General features: G+C 56.3%; 1 protein-coding gene across 1 annotated transcript; it reads right to left on the reverse strand.

The window, feature by feature from the left end:
* Positions 1–231: 231 nt before the first annotated feature.
* Kcnk17 (potassium two pore domain channel subfamily K member 17) lies at positions 232–15,319 on the reverse strand. Its single transcript, XM_004649759.2, has 6 exons — positions 15,092–15,319; positions 11,206–11,320; positions 7,229–7,389; positions 6,696–6,870; positions 956–1,083; positions 232–362 (listed from the first exon to the last, which is right to left on the reverse strand). The coding sequence occupies exons 1-6, from the start codon at positions 15,317–15,319 to the stop codon at positions 291–293; spliced, it is 879 nt and encodes a 292-aa protein (XP_004649816.2). The 3' UTR covers positions 232–290.
* Positions 15,320–15,668: the final 349 nt, after the last annotated feature.

Genomic DNA, 15,668 nt, shown 5'->3' on the forward strand with positions numbered 1-15,668 from the left:
TAATCCCAGCACTCCAGAGGCAGAGGTAGGAGGATCGCTGCGAGTTCGAGGCCACCCTGAGACTACATAGTGAATTCCAGGTCAGCCTGGGTTAGTATGAGACTCTACCTCGGAAAACAAACAAACAAAGAGTGGCCTTAATTCTGTCAGGAACACCCAAATAATAGTTTTAACTAAGACATTTATTTCTCTCTCAAACATGAAGCTGAGCGGTGGTCAGCCAAGGTTGCTTATAGCAGCTCTGTGCTCATGGGAAGCCCGGGTCTTTTGCATTCCTGAGGCACCAGTATCTACCACGGTCCCGATCTCAGGGCACCACACGGCTGTTGGGGCTCCAGCCACGGTGTGTGCTTTGCACCCAGCTAGAAGGAAGTTGGGGAACAAGCTATGATCCGTCTGGAGTCCATGGGATACTTCCCTGTAAACACGACTGGAGGGGAATGAATCCTGTAACTGAACCTCGCCTGATGGGAAGATGGGAAGTATAGGAATGATAGTTCTGTGCCATGCTTAAGACCAGACACATTGCTGGGCGTGGTGGCACACACCACTTTAATCCCAGCACTGGGAGGCAGAGGTAGGAGGATCGCCGTGAGTTCGAGGCCACCCTGAGACTCCATAGTGAATTCCAGGTCAGCCTGAGTGAGAGTGAGACCCTACCTCGAAAAACGAAACAACAACAACAAAAAAGAGCAACCTTATCCCCCCAAGAAAACCCCCCAAATCAGAGATCTTGTTACTGAGGAGGCCATCCAGTGACACCCATGCTTAGCTAGCTGTCCTTGTCACAGCGTGAGACCTCAGCAGAAGGTTCCAGGCATTGTGTGATCCCCTCAGACCCCTCGGGACAGCAGCCTGGCTGCGGGGAGGGCACCTCCGACCCTCCATCTGGGCCCTGCCTCCAGCTTTGGGCCTTGAAGTCCCCCTTGGAGCCGCAAGGGCAGCAGGCACATACATCCCCCGGAGTCTCCAGCAGCGACAGGATCAGTTTGATGATCAGGGCCAGCCACGCCATCCCAAAGAGGATCCACAGGGACACGACGTTCTTGTACCACAGTGGGTAATTCCGCGAGGGGTCCATGCCTGGGCGAAAGGCAAGGCCAGAGAGGAAGTTGGCCTGTCTGCGTGGAAACTGGGGTTATGGAGGGGGTCCCACAGGCCACTGGCCAAGACTCTAGGAAGCCCCTTAACACCTTGTGTCTAGAAGCTTAATTTCCTCTTCAGTTTTTTTTTTTAATTTTTTTTGTTTTATGTTTATTTATTTATTTATTTGAAAGTGACAGACAGAGAAAGAGGCAGAGAGAGAGAGAGAGAGAGAGAGAGAGAGAGAGAGAGAGAGAGAGAATGGGCACGCCAGGGCCTCCAGCCACTGCAAATGAATTCCAGACACGTGCGCCCCCTTGTGCATCTGGCTAACGTGGGTCCTGGGGAACCGAGCCTTGAACCGGGGTCCTTAGGCTTCACAGGCAAGCGCTTAACCGCTAAGCCATCTCTCCAGCCCACCTCTTCAGTTTTTTAAAAAATATTTCATTCATTTATTTATGAGGGAGAGAGATAGAGAAAGAGAGAGAGTGAGGGAGAATGGGTGCGCCAGGGCCTCCAGACACTGGAAATGAACTACAGTGGTGTATGCCACCTTGTGCATCTGGCTTTATATAGGGTATTGGATCTGGGTCCTTTGGTTTGCAGACAAGTGCCTTAACTGCTAAACTGTCTCCTCAGCCCTCCTCTTCGCTTTGCAAGGGAATGTTTATGTGCTAGCCTTTCCTTTTTCTTTCTCTTTCTTTCTTTCTTTCTTTCTTTCTTTCTTTCTTTCTTTCTTTCTTTCTTTTCTTCTTATTTTGGTTTTTCGAGTTAGGGTCTCACTCTGGCCCAGGCTGACCTGGAATTCACTATGTACTCTCAGGGTGGCCTCGAACTCATGATGATCCTATCTCTGCCTCCTGAGTGCTGGGATTAAAGGTGTGCACCACCATGCCTGGCCTTTCTTTCTTTTTAAGCAGGGTCTTGTTCTAGCCCATTTGGTTGTCCCAGACTGGCCTCAAACTCACGGCGATCCTCCTACTTCTGCCTCATAGAGTGCTGGGATTAAAGGTATGCGCCACCATGCCTTGCTGGAGGTTCTCAAAGTATGGTCCCCAAGCCAAAACCATCCCTACCACCTGAGTGTCTATTAGATGGCCTCACCCTACCTGGTGCATCCAAACCCCTGGGACAATCCGGGGGCCTGAACTTTAACCCTCCAAGGAAAGCTGGGCTCCGTGCTGGTCTCTGGATTTGTGTGCATGTGTCTATGTATGTGTGTGTGGGGGCACATGTGCATGCATGGAAGCCAGAGGTCACCCTGGGGTGTCTTCCTCAGTAACTCTCCACCTTATTATTATTGTTACTTTTTCTTTCTTTCTTTCTGTTTTTTGGTTTTTCGAGATAGGGTCTCATGCTAGTCCAGGCTGACCTGGAATTCACTATGCAGTCTCAGGGTGGCCTTGAACTCACAGTGATCCTCCTACCTCTGCCTCCCGAGTGCTGGGATTAAAGATGTGTGCCACTACACCCAGCTATTATTGTTATTTTTTCGAAGTAGGATATCATTCTAGCCCAGGCTGACCTTGACTTTACTCTGTAGTCTCAGGGTGGCCTTGAACTCATGGCCATCCTCTTACCTTTGCCTCCCGAGTGCTGGGATTAAAGGCTCGTGCCACCACGCCTGGCTCTGCCTCAGTTCTTTGTAGCTGTGATTGCTTTCCACTGGCAACAAGGAAAGGCAGTGGACCCCTCCCCACACAGAACCTGACCTCCGGGCCCCCTGCTGCTTCCCTGCGTGTCCCTCCCTTTGCTCCCCCAGCCTGTCCCTGTTTCTCTGGCTGTCTCTCCTCCTGCCTCGGTACCTTTGAACCTTCTGTCTACTCAGATCCTCAGCCTAGGAAACTTCCATTTCCAGATGCTCATCGCCTGCCAACCGCCCTTCATCCTTACGTCTCGACTTGGAACAACCTGGTCTCTCGGTTACGGTCACACTCTAGCAGCCAAGTGTGTCTCTGCTGGGTAAATGGCTTCCTTGGCAGTCAGAGGTAACAGGAGCCCTCTCCTATGGTGGTCTTGAGGATCTCACACGTCAATGCTCCCAACAGGGTCAGGGGAATGCCAGAAGAGAATACACCCAGGACCTGGAGTCGCTCCCTGCCCACTCTCCCCTGGACACCCCAACACACTGGACACTGGGTCAGTGACGTCCCGAAGAAGGGACAGAAGGGGTCACTGCTGTGAGGCATAACTGAGTAGTCACAAGCGTGCTCCACACGAACCTCCCTCTGTCTGCTTCCTAGGGAGGGGGAGTCTGTCTTGCCTCCCTCATCAGGCTGGGGTGGGGTTGGGGACCTGTCTCCCAGGTCCTCCCACCTGTCCTGGTTTGGCCCTGAGCACCTGCCCTTCACCCAGTCCCCATTCAAATCCTGCCAGCGCCCCCATCAGTTTCCCAGGCCTGGAGCTACCCCCAGCGCCATTGATTGGGTTACTGGTCCTTTCTGCCTTGGCCCCAGATGAGATCAGGGGAGCCATTGACCTGCCCAGCCCCAGTGGCTCTGCTCCCAGCCCGGAGGGGAGGAGGTACATTCTCTCATTGATTTCATTTTTTTTTTTTTTTTGGCAGGAGAGTCAGCAGCTGGCAAAGCGCTCCTCCGAGCTGCTAATGTGATTGTGGGGAGCCAAGAGCCCTGGGAGGAGCCGGTGGCTGGGGGCCTGGGAGGGGGGGGGGCTGCTCTGGCTTTGAGCTTCAGGCAGGGAGGGGTGGCTGGAACTCAGGGGCAGTGACACCCACTAAGCAGGTTGTGGGGTGGCACTCAGTACTCCTCTGTCCCTAGAGGAGCAGGAGAGCTGAGGGTTGAGGAAGAGGCGTGGCTTGGAAGCTCGCTCTAGATTTTGCCCCGACTTGCCTGCTCTGTGGTCTTAGTTAACTACCCACTCTTTTCTGAGCCTCAGTTTCCCCGTGTGCATAAGCCAAGAGTAAATGCAGGTGAAAGCCTACTTGCAGAGGAACCTGAGTGGGCAGCTCCACTCTGTCCACAGCCCCTCTGTTCCGTGGAGTTCAGGTGCAACTTCAGGGTGGGGCGGGACCTTCTCCAGGTGGCTCCCTGGATGGTGCCACCTCCTCCCCCTCTGCCCCCATTGATTTGCTCCTGCATGTACCCAGAGCAACACCACTCTGGTCACAGGCTCGCGCTGGCTGGAGAAGGCCACCTCCTTTCCCTTCTCCACGTGTGTGTTCGTGTGTTTGAGCGTGGGCACGTGCATGCTAGGGCACACGTGTGAAAGTCAGAGGACATCTTCAGGCGCTGGTCCTTGCCCCACCTGGTTGGAGGAGGCAGGGTCTCTTGTGACTCGCCATTGCAGTTACCAGGCTAGCTTCTCAAACATTCTCTTGTTGTCCCTACTTCGCCTCACCCTAGGCACAGTGGGATTGCAGCCACCCTCCACAGCGTCTGGCTTTACGTGGGTTCTGGGGATCTGAACTCAGGTCCTCATTCTTGCATGGTAAGTGCTTTAACTGCGGAGCCACCACTACAGCCCATAATTTTTTTTTTTTTTTGCTTTGTTTTTTTTGAGGTAGCGTCTCACTCTAGCCCAGGCTGACCTGGAATTCACTATGTAATCTCAGGGCGGCCTCGAACTCATTCTCCTACCTCTGCTTCCCAACCGCTGGGATTAAAGGTGTGTGCCACCACACCTGGTAATTTATTTTTTAACAGTCCTAAGAGGCAAGGGATGGGAGGTGGGGACAAGGATAGATGCCACATGACCCCGTGGGCCTTATTAATTATGTCATGTGTGGACAGTAACCCCGTAGTGTGGTGCAGGGCCCCACCTATGCGACTTTACGTAACAGTCCTGTCTGGACAAGGGAGTCAGAGAATGGAAGACAGCTCCAAGAGTCATTCTCTGAGCTGAGTGCAGGCATGACTCTCCAGGCCCCTGACCCCAGCTCTCTGTGGTCACATCGTTCCGCTGTGAGGGTAGAGGCGGGAACATGACCCAGCCACTCCCTCCCAAACCATGGCCTTGTACTCAAGATGAGGGAGACCACACAGGGGCAGTTGGAAGCCCCAACATGAGAGCCCTCTTTCTGGCCCAGGAGAGGCTCAGGGAACGGGACCTTGTGTCTACATTCCAGATGGCCATGGTGGATTCTTAGTGACCACTGAACCAGACCCTTCACCTTCCAGGCAAGGACGCTGAGGTCCAGAGAGGGGCATGGGAGACAAAGAATGTGAATTTGGGCTGGAGAGCTGGCTTAGCAGTTAAGGTGCTTGCTGGCAAAGCAAAAGGATCCAGGTTTGAGTCCCCAGTACCCACATAAAGCCAGGTGCACAAGATGGCACATGCATCCAGAGCTGGTTTGCAATGGCTAGAGGCCCTGAGGCACCCATTCTCTCTCTGTTCCTCTCTCTCAAATAAATAAAATATTAAAAAAAGAGAAAACGGGGCTGGAGAGATGACTCAGCAATTAAAGTGCTCGCCTGAGAAACCTAACGACCAGGGTTTGATTCCCCAGTACCCATGTAAAGCCAGATGCACAACAGCACATACATCTGGAGTTCATTTGCAGCAGCTGGAGGCCCTGGTGTGCCCATTTTCTCTCTCTCTCTCTCTCTTTCTCTCTGTCTCTGTCTCTCTCTGCTTGCAAATAACTAAATAGAAATATTTTTAAAGAGAAGTTTTTTTTTTTGTTTTTTTTTTAAGAACATGAATTTTAGGACCAAACAGGTAAGGATTTGTGTGTTGCCGTGTTAATTACAGGCAGGTGGCTTGGCAAGATGGGAGGGACACTCTGGGCTGCTGGCTGAGTGAGGGGCTTGTCACCTTAGCAGAGCCTCATCTCCAGGCTGGGGGCTGTCACTGAAAGGAATATAGGGTGGCCCTCTTCCTCTCTCCAAGGCCGCAGGTCTGTGGGGGAGGGCGGAGCCAGCGTGGTGGTGGAGGTCCCTGTGGCTGTGGCTCGTGTTGGGTGTTTGAACCTTCAAGGGTGAGCAAGAGAGGGGATACCTGCGCTGGCTGGGCCACCCTGAGGCTGCAGGAGCTGTGGCTCTACTGCCACCTAGTGGCTTCTGCCTTTGCTGTCTTCTTCAAGGCCCGGGGTGCCTGTGCGCTCTCTCTGTGGTCGGCAGTGGCCACTGACTGAACCCTATTTGGGACCCTCTTTATGAGCTTGAAGCTTGGATAGTCCCCCCACCCACCCCCGGGACTGGGGACAAGGGGAGACAGGGGTGGCAAGAGTCCCCGACCCCCTTGGCTGCTGGGTTCTAAAGGGCACTGGAGAGTGATGGATGCAGGAAGGCTGGGGGCTGTTTGTCCTCGGAAGGCTCTGCGCTGGCCGCGTGGACAGGAGAGGCCCTAGCTCAAAAAAAGGGCACAACCAGCCGGGCGTGGTGGCGCACGCCTTTAATCCCAGCACTCGGGAGGCAGGGGTAGGAGGATCGCCGTGAGTTCGAGGCCACCCCTGAGACTCCATAGTGAATTCCAGGTCAGCCTGGGCTAGAGTGAGACCCTACCTCGAAAAACAATACAAAACAACAACAAAAGGGCACAACCAATTCAGGCCACATCCTGCGCATCCCGGCTTGGGGCACCCAGCTGATACCCACTGTGGGTTCAGGAGTCCCCCCTCCCCCCTGCCCCTGGCCACGGGCCGCGACACTTACCGATCACGTAGTCGCCGAAGCCCACGGTGCTGAGGGTGATGAAGGCGAAGTAAAAACTCTCCACGTAACTCCAGCCCTCGACGTGCGAGAAGAGCAGCGGGGGCAGCAGCAGGAAGAGCAGGAGACCCGCGGCCAGCGCCACGGAGCCCGCCAGCCATCGCGCCCGCGCCGGGTCCTGGGTTGGGGGGGGGCACAGAGTGTACCCGGGTGGCACTGCTTGGAGCTCAGCAGCCGTGGGACAGATACTCGGGGGGGGGGGTGGATGGTACTGAGCTGGAGGCAGTCAGAAAGCGGTGCCTCAGGTCCACCTCCCCAGCTTTGGACGCCCCCCTTCACCCACCCCCCCCGCTGTGTAAGCCCGTAGTAATTTTGGTACCCCTACCCGCCAGGTCCCGCCTTGACCCACCGAAAGCACTGACAGAGATCCCGTTCCAAAAGAAAGGGGCTGTGGTGACATGCCCCCCTCCCACTTGCTGGTCACGCATCCCATGCCCTCCGCAGTCCCTTCCTTCTGGAAGTGACTCGCCCCTCACCTGCCGGCTGCCCCCCAGCCTGTGGGCGCAGCCGTGTACCCCACGCTGCATGAGGTGGCCCAGCCGGTTGAGTACCACGAGGTTCAGAGGGATCCCCACGAGAGCAAAGAAGATGCAGAAGAGACGGGCTGCCATGGTTTGCGGGCTCAGGTTGCCATAACCTGAGGCGGGCGGGAGGGAGAGATATTTAGGGGAGACCCATCTTCCCCTTACCCCCTTCCTGGCCTTCATAATGACCTCTAGATGCTAGCAGCTGGTGGGCTTCTAGCTCTCAGTGCGTCTACCTGTGCAACGGGCACAGGAGTCCTCCTGTGACGGGAAGATGGAGGCCAGAGCTGGGGAGGGGGTCCATTTTTCCCCTGCCTCACCCCAGCACCTTCTCCCTGCAGGCAGGAGGCCTTGGGGACTCTCCTACATCCGTTTCCTCAGCTGTAAAACAGGGTGCTGACATACAGCTGTCCCGAGGCAACGGGGACCTGCTGGAGGTGGGAACGCAGCGGAGCGATGGGCGGGTGAATGATGGATTGTTGACATCTTTGTACAGGGGCCAAGAGCTAGCAGTCTCTTCCTCAGGAACCCCAACTCTCTCTGTCCCCTGCCCTCTTGGTCTTTTTTGGATTCCCTCTCTTCCTGTTGGCCTCTGGGTTTCCACTCCCCCCGGCCCCCAGTCTATCCCCTCTACTCCAGCTGTGGGTCCCTCAAGTCCCAAGTCTCTGGCCTTCAGTCCTTCCTATTCACCTCTCTGGGGAGCTTCCAGCTCTGGGAAGAACCCCCCCCCCCCCCGACACACACACAGTCATCTCTCTGGTCAGCAAGACCGGTGGACATCAATGGAGTCTTCATCTGCCTGGCGACCTCTGGGTGGCCACAGTCCCAGCTGAGTCACCTCTGGCACCATCATGTCATCCACCACCTCTTAACTGGGTGAGGGGTCCTGATCATCCTTCAAGGGGCTCCAGGGCCCTCTGAGATTGCCGTCCTTGGCGCTCTCTTTCCCTCTCTCTCTCCGTCCCTCTCTCCCTCTCTCTCTGCATGAAGCCCCTGTTTCCAATTCTCTCCAGACACACCAGTCACACTGTGAGCTCAGGACCTATGGCGAGTGGATGTGAAACGTCCCCCATAGCTTCAAGTGCTGCTGATGAACCCTCGAACCCTGGACTGCAAGCCCCAGCTGGGGGCCATTTGGGAGGTGGAGCCTCGCTGGAGGAGGCGTGCCACTCGGGCAGACCTTGAGGTTTCTCAGCCCAGCTTCAAGCCCAGAAGCCCCTCTCCCAGACATGTGACAATTTCTGTTCGTGCCATGCTTTCCCCGACATGACAAAGTTTCCCCTAGTCACTGAAAGCCTGAAATAAACCCTTTCCTCCCATGAGCTGTGTTTTTTGTTTTAAATTTGTTTATTTATGTTTTTCGAGGTAGGGTCTTGCTCTAGCCCAGGCTGGCCTGGAATTCACTATAGAGTCTCAGGCTGGCCTTGAACTCACAGTGATCCTCCTACCTCTCTGCACCCCAAGTGCTGGGATTAAAGGCATGCCACCACGCCTGGCTCATCAGCTGTTTTTGATCAGGTGTTTTGTCCCACCAACAAGACAGTAACTGCAACAGGGCTTTTGCATTTAGAAAGTTCTTTCCTCAGGTAGCTATACAGCCCTCTCCTTTTTTGGGGGGGGGGGACTCTGCTTCATCGTTACTGTATAAGCACGTCCTTCAACAGACACCTATCTGTATTAGCTCCCCATTTCTATGAGACCACCCCAAATTAGAGTTCCTGTTGTCTAAGCACCTCCAGTAGTATGCATCTGTTGTCTACTGTGTCCCTCATGAAGCATGTCAGCCCCCCCAACCCCCAAGGACAGGGACTTGCTAGTCCTGGTCAGCATTGGGTCCTCAGCACCCAGAACCTGGGGCTACCTACACTGGGCAACCAATTTATTTACTGAGTGCATGGGGGACAATAAGTGGGCATGCCAACAAGGCAGTTGGGGATGAGTTCACAGGTGACCCGGGATTTCTGAGCTCAGGATTGTCCTGACCCAGAAAGGACTTGAGCACCTGTCCCAGCCTATTGTTCTGGGCCTTGGAGAATCACAGTTCTTATAAAGTGACCCATCCCTAGTAACAGTGTGGCTGGGAGGCAGCCACCCTGCCCGCTGGCGACTCAGGTTTCGGCCTCTGGCTCTCAGTCTCTTGGCCTTGTCCTCCCTAGAGAGGGCAGGGCGACAGCTCTTGGAGGCATCTCTCTGTCTAGCTTTTAGGCCAGCCACTGCTTCTTAGAAGTGGAGTTGCAGGCGAACCTTGGGGTGGGCATGGGTGGGAAGTCCCTCAGTGCCCACAGACCCTGAGACCCTGGGAGGACCCACTGCCGGAGGTGTAGGTGGGCTGTCCCTTCCCTTCCTTACCCTCCCCAGCCCGTGCACGTGGGTCCGGAACCACAGAATCCCAAGCAACCCAAGTGTGCAGCCTGTATGGAAGGTTCCCCCTATTTTATCAGTTCCCCAGGGCTCGGCAGGATTGGGGAGAGTGAGATAGCTTCCCACTTCAGATCCCCCCTGACCCTGGGGAAGTCAGAGAATTCTGTGCCTCACTTTCCTCATTGCGATACCAGTATATGACCTCTCCTTGGAGGACAAGGACAAGGGCAAAATGTGGTCTTGATGGAGACCTCGGGCATCTCCTGAACTTTGTGTGGGGCTGGAGCGGGTCCCCTTCTTGTGCCCTTCTCACCAGCAGAGCTGGCCAAGGTAGCTTAGATCAGAACCGAGCACCAAGGACCAGACCGGGAAGGCAAAACAGAGATGGCGCTCTGAGTCGGTGGGCCTAAGTCACCCGGGGTGCGGAGGTGTGGGATTCAGAGATCCAACCCTCCACCCCGTTACCCCTTCCAAAAGGCTCGGCCCATGGGGAGTGTGCACCGAGACACCTGCTGGTTGGATGCGTATTTAGGAGAATTCCTAGACGTGCAACAATTGTCGAGTGTGCACCATGAGCCAGACGTCCCACCAGCCCCTGGGAATTGAAGAGGAAGCACCCTGGTGTTTGGGTCCTTCTGGAGGCTCAAGGACGATCTGGGGACTTCCGACTAATGCTTGTCTCGCGGATCACCCAAGCTCTCTGGAGTCACCCCGAGATCAGCTTCTAAGAAGCAAGCAGTGGTTGGCTTCAAGCTAGACAGAAAGTGTCCCCCAGGCGCTCCTGCCTTGCCCTCTCTGGGAAGGACCCAGCAGTGAGTCTGGTGGTGGAGCCTGCAGGCTGGAGCTGGATCATGGGTGGAATGAGCCTGCCACCTGGTGGTAAATCCTGGGTCATACAGGAATTCACTGAGGGCGACACACTTGTCAACAACCTCCAGGTGCCCTCATCTAGGTTGGTGGCTGGTCTCACTAGGTGCCCCAGTGTGCGAGGGAGGAATGGGTTTAGAGAATATTGGGCGGAAAATAAGGATGCCAGGAAGCTGGGAGACCTCTGGGACCGGGCGCCCCGTCTGCTGGAGGAAGGGCTGGGTGGAATGGCCACCTCCCTGCCGTGGAGCACAGAGGTCCCAAAGCTCTTCCTCCACATTCCTGCCACTTCTTTCTTCTTAACCTGACCTCGCCTCCTCGCCTGATCTCAGGGCGATGTTGGATGGGCCCTTCCAGAAAGTCCAGGATACTTAATAGCACTCCAGAGGCATCCCTCTTGATCATTAAGAGAACCTTGGCTCCTCCAAAGGCTGAGTGAGACCAAAGTCTCCCACAGCATCACTTTCCACACTTGAACGTGCATCGATCTGACCCTCCCCCCCCCACTGGGGCATTGACTGAAACGTGGAAAACAAGTCCTGGGTCCCAAGGTCAGAGCTGCTGCTCATGGGCAGGTGGGGCCCACTGCTTTGCAGGAGTGTTGTCCTAGACATCCCTCCCAAGTACCACTGTCCCCCACTGCCCCTCAAGGAGAGGTTCATGTCCCCTGCCTCCCCAGCTAGCCCCCACGCCGCCCTTACCGATGGTGGTGATGGTAGACACGGAAAAGAAGAAGGAGCCAACGAACTCCCAGCGCCCCATGCTGGTGGTGTTGCCCAGGAGGTGGGCCCCGTCTTTGTACGCTTGGATGATGTCCTGAGGGGGTACAGACTGGAGTGAGCCACAGGCTCTGTGAAGGTCTGGATCTTTGCAGTCTACACACACACACACACACACACACACACACACTCATGTAGAGTGTAAGCATTTCCTCACAAAGCCCCTCCCCGTTGCTGGGGGAGAGGACACTCTTCAGTGGAGTTGCCTACAAGGCGTGCAGGAAGCTCCAGGGACGCAGCTTTTCTGAGTGATCACCAGCGCTGGGGTGGGCTTTTGCAGGAATGCCTTTTAGTCAGTTACCCATGCTCATTTGTACTCCTGTAAGTTACCCTAATAAACTTCTGTTTTGTTTTGTTTTGTTTTCTTCTTTGGTTTTTCAAGGTAAGGTCTCACTCTAGCCTAGGCTGACCTGGAATTCACTATATAGTCTCAGGGTGGCCTCAACCTCACGGCGATCCTCCTACCTCTGCTCCCGAGTGCTGGGATTAAAGGCATGCGCCACCACATATGGCAACTCCTCATTTTTGACTCTCAGCCTATCCATGGCAAGGTGCCTCTCCCGATCCTACTAAACAGCACTCCCTCACACACCCCCAATCAGGACCAGGGACCAGGGGGACAATCCTTCCCCTTCTCACCCCAAAGCCAAGTCACAGTGGGCCCTGTCATACCTCACAGGCCTCACATACCTCACTTTCTGCCCTGTGCAGCCTGACTCTCTCAGAACACACCAGACTGGGCATGGCATGTGACTCTTAAGGGGGCTGGATAATGAAACAGATATGACCTCACGTCTCAACGGACGGAGCTCGGTGACACTAACTCCAACGCAGCCCCGTCTACGCTGCTTCGGGCACCCAGGAGGCCGTGTAGCTACGTCACCCTGGACCAGTCCGTCGACTTCCCCATGCCTCGATTTCCTCATCCGTGGAACAAGGATGCTAATGATGCTCATTTCATAAGTTGCTGTGAGGGCTGAAGGCGCTATCTGCTACGGAGACTTAGAAAAGCACCTGGCCAGTGGCCAGTGTCGGCGGTTGCTGTCATCCCAATGTCAGAGACATCATGCTGGGATGCCAGGAAAGACGGAGGCAGGGTGGAAGGCTTCACGGAGGAGGAGGCTTTTTTAGCTGGTCTTTCCCTGAGGGTCCTCTCAAATGGAAAACCATTTGGGTAGATAGGACAACAGCAGTGGAGGTAGAAGGTGAGACTGTGTCGAAGGCAAAGAATCAAGAAACGGATAGGAGCCGGGCGGGGTGGCGCACGCCTTTAATCCCTGAACTCGGGAGGCAGAGGTAGGAGGATCACCATGAGTTCAAGGCCACCCTGAGACATAGTGAATTCCAGGTCAGCATGGGCTAGAGTGAGACCCTACCTTGAATCGCGCCCCCCCCCAAAGAAATAAATTGATAGGTGACGCACATCTTTAGTCCCAGCACTTGGGAGGCAGAGGTAGCAGGATCTCTGTGAGTTTGAGGTCAGCCTGGGGCTACTGAGTTCCAGGTCAGTCTGGGCTAGAATGTGACCCTACCTTGAAAAACAAAAGCAAAACAAACAAAAGAAAGAAAGAAACCGAGGGGGCTGGGGAGATGGCTTAGTGGTTAAGGCGCTTGCCTACAGAGCCAAAGGACCCAGGTTCGATTTCCCCAGGCTCCATGTAAGCCAGATGCACAAGGGGTGCATGCATCTGGAGTTTGTTTGCAGTGACTAGAGGCCCTGGCGTGCCCATTCCTTCTCTCTCCCTCTGCCTATTTTATTTTTTTCTCTCTCTTAACTAAATAAATAAGATTTTAAAAATTAAAAAAAGAAAGAAACTGAGAACTGAGAGGGAGTTGGGAGCCAGCCGTGGCTGGCTCTCCCTTGCTGGGGCTGGAGCGTGACAGGCTTCATCCTCGATCCCTGAGCAAATGGAGGCAGGCTCCGAGGCACAAGGGTGGCCAGGGGCGATCGATCTGCCAGGAGGTGTGGTGAGGAGGACCCGGCTTGCATCCCAGTGTCACACGGCCCAGGGGGACAAGAGAGGATGTGCACACGTCCCCGGCTGCAGCATCCGGTATGGACAGTGAGGGAGGCACCCCGGGGACTGCAGGCCTGTGCAGGTACAGGGAGCCAACGGTAGAGTGGGTGTAGAAGCACGGCCAAGAGCCCAGAGGACTGCCCTCGACCTTGAAGAATTCCACATCTTGCACGTGCACGCCATGGAGTCAGAGGAAAAGATCTGGACGCCGATGGTCATTCCATGCCATGGAGTCAGAGGAAAAGATCTGGACGCTGATGGTCATTCCATGCCATGGAGTCAGAGGAAAAGATCTGGACGCCGATGGTCATTCCATGCCATGGAGTCAGAGGAAAAGATCTGGACGCTGATGGTCATTCCTGAGCACGGCTGGAGCCCCTGGGAGAACTGGGGAAGGAAGTGAGCTGGGAGTGGAGCAGACAGGCCTCGGAGGGAAGATCCAGAGACTGGAGTCTGGCTGGGAAGTCCAGGAAAGTCACGTGCTCAGGTCTCCGGGGAAGCGGCGGCCTCTACGGGGCTGTGTGGCCTCGGCTCTTGTGCTGACTGATGCCAAACCCGCTCTGAGCCTCATCTTCAAATGGAGATGATTTTAGAGGAGGTGAGAATGAGACGTGGGCTGGCCGGCTCAGGCTCTGGCTTGTCATTACAGCCCCACCCAGCCACCTTGTCACCCCGGCAGCTGGGTGCAGTTCCCCACCTTTCCGGAGGAGGGCTAGCCTGAGCACAGGAGCAGCAGGTGGCTGTCCTTGCGGACTTGCAGGTGCGGGGCAGGGGGGTGGGTGGGGGAGGCACCCCTTTGTCTTCAGCACACATCCATGGCCTTGGCTAGCTCCAGATCTTGCTCGGTTGGCCTGTCCAAGGGGCTTCACGTTCCACAGCTCTGCGCTTCTCCCTTCCCACCTCAGTTACCTGCTTGTCCCGGGAACTGGCTTCAGCCAGGGGACACCTGTGCATGGGGCTTCCCCCTTACTGGCCAAGGAGCTGCCAGACAGACTAGGGCTTTGGGACTGGGGTTACTCAGGCATAGACTTGGGGCACTGGGCTCTCTCAGAGCACTGGATTTGGCTACCCAGTCAAGGCCCATGCCATGGGGTGCGGAGGCAGCCACTCATTTGAGCAGCTGCCAGCCCTGTGTCCCCCCCCACGCCAAGAGTGGAAGAGATCTCCATCGGCAGTCCACCACCCTCCTCCACCCTTCTCCCTGGCCCCGGCCCTAGGACCTTGGTCCCATTCTACCCACCCTCCGTCCCAGTAGGGCTAGTTCGGAGCTCCCGGTCAAGTACCCACCGTCTTGCCCCTTCCTGAGCCTGGCCACACTTCCGAGGTCCCCGCCCCCAACCCAAAGCGCTCAGCGCATTTGCTCTCTCTAAAGAGACTACATTTGCCTTTTTAATCCCTCGCCCCCCCCCCCCCCGCCAGTCCTTTCCCAGCAGGCCTGCCCCCACGTCCCTAACCGGACAGTGCCATGCCTCCTGACCCAGAAAAGCAGGCCCTCTGGAGTGCTCACCCCCAAATTTGGGTGTCAGCGCCCCGCACGTGTCTGGGGCCTTCATTCCTTCTAGCCTAGCTTCCAAAAGTAGAGCCGCATCGCATTGCAAGAGAGGCAGGCCCGGCCCAGCCCCGTGGCCCTCCCTCCGCAACCCACACGCGTCCCTGCCCTGCCCACCCCTGTACCCCCTCTACCTCTCTATGGGTTCAAACGCTCCCCGGCGGCGGCGCTTTCGGGTCCCAGAGCACAGAGCATCCTTCATCCCCGTGTGCCCCCCTTGCCCACCCCTCCATCGCCTGACCCGGATCAGCAGGTCCAGCGCAGGGCCGTCCAGACACGTGAAGTTCTGCAGCAGTTCCCACTTGTCGCGCTGAAGGCTGCGGCTGGCACGCCGAGCGGACCGGCCCTCCAGCGCCCAGAACACCCCCGTGCCCAGCGCCAGGTAAGCCAGGTAGGCGAGCAACAGGAGCCCGGTGCTCCGCACCCCGTAGCCCCGAGGCCTGCCCGTGGGCGCTCGCAGCGGGCGCATGATGGACAAGCTGGAGGTCCCCCCCCCCGCCCCCGAGCGCACTCAGTGTTCAGGAGCCCAGATGGACAGGAAGGGCGGGGAGGAGCCTGGGGTAAGGGAACGCCCCCTGGGACAGGCTGTTTTTCCCTGCTGAGGTGGGGGGGAGTGCTGGGGATGGCACGGCCCAGCCACCCCCCCCCCCCCCCCCCCGCAGGGATCCAATCCCAGGGACAAAGGACAAGACCTTGTGCAGAGTGTACCCTCCCCACCCCACATCTAGGTCGGGGGAAGGAAAGGGCCCCTGGCTAGGGAGGGAAGGGACTCCTGCAGACCACCCAGGAGATGAAGGGGGCCAAATGCCCAGGGCTTC

The sequence above is a fragment of the Jaculus jaculus genome, chromosome 8 (genome assembly GCF_020740685.1).
Source record: "Jaculus jaculus isolate mJacJac1 chromosome 8, mJacJac1.mat.Y.cur, whole genome shotgun sequence".
NCBI lineage: Eukaryota > Metazoa > Chordata > Mammalia > Rodentia > Dipodidae > Jaculus > Jaculus jaculus.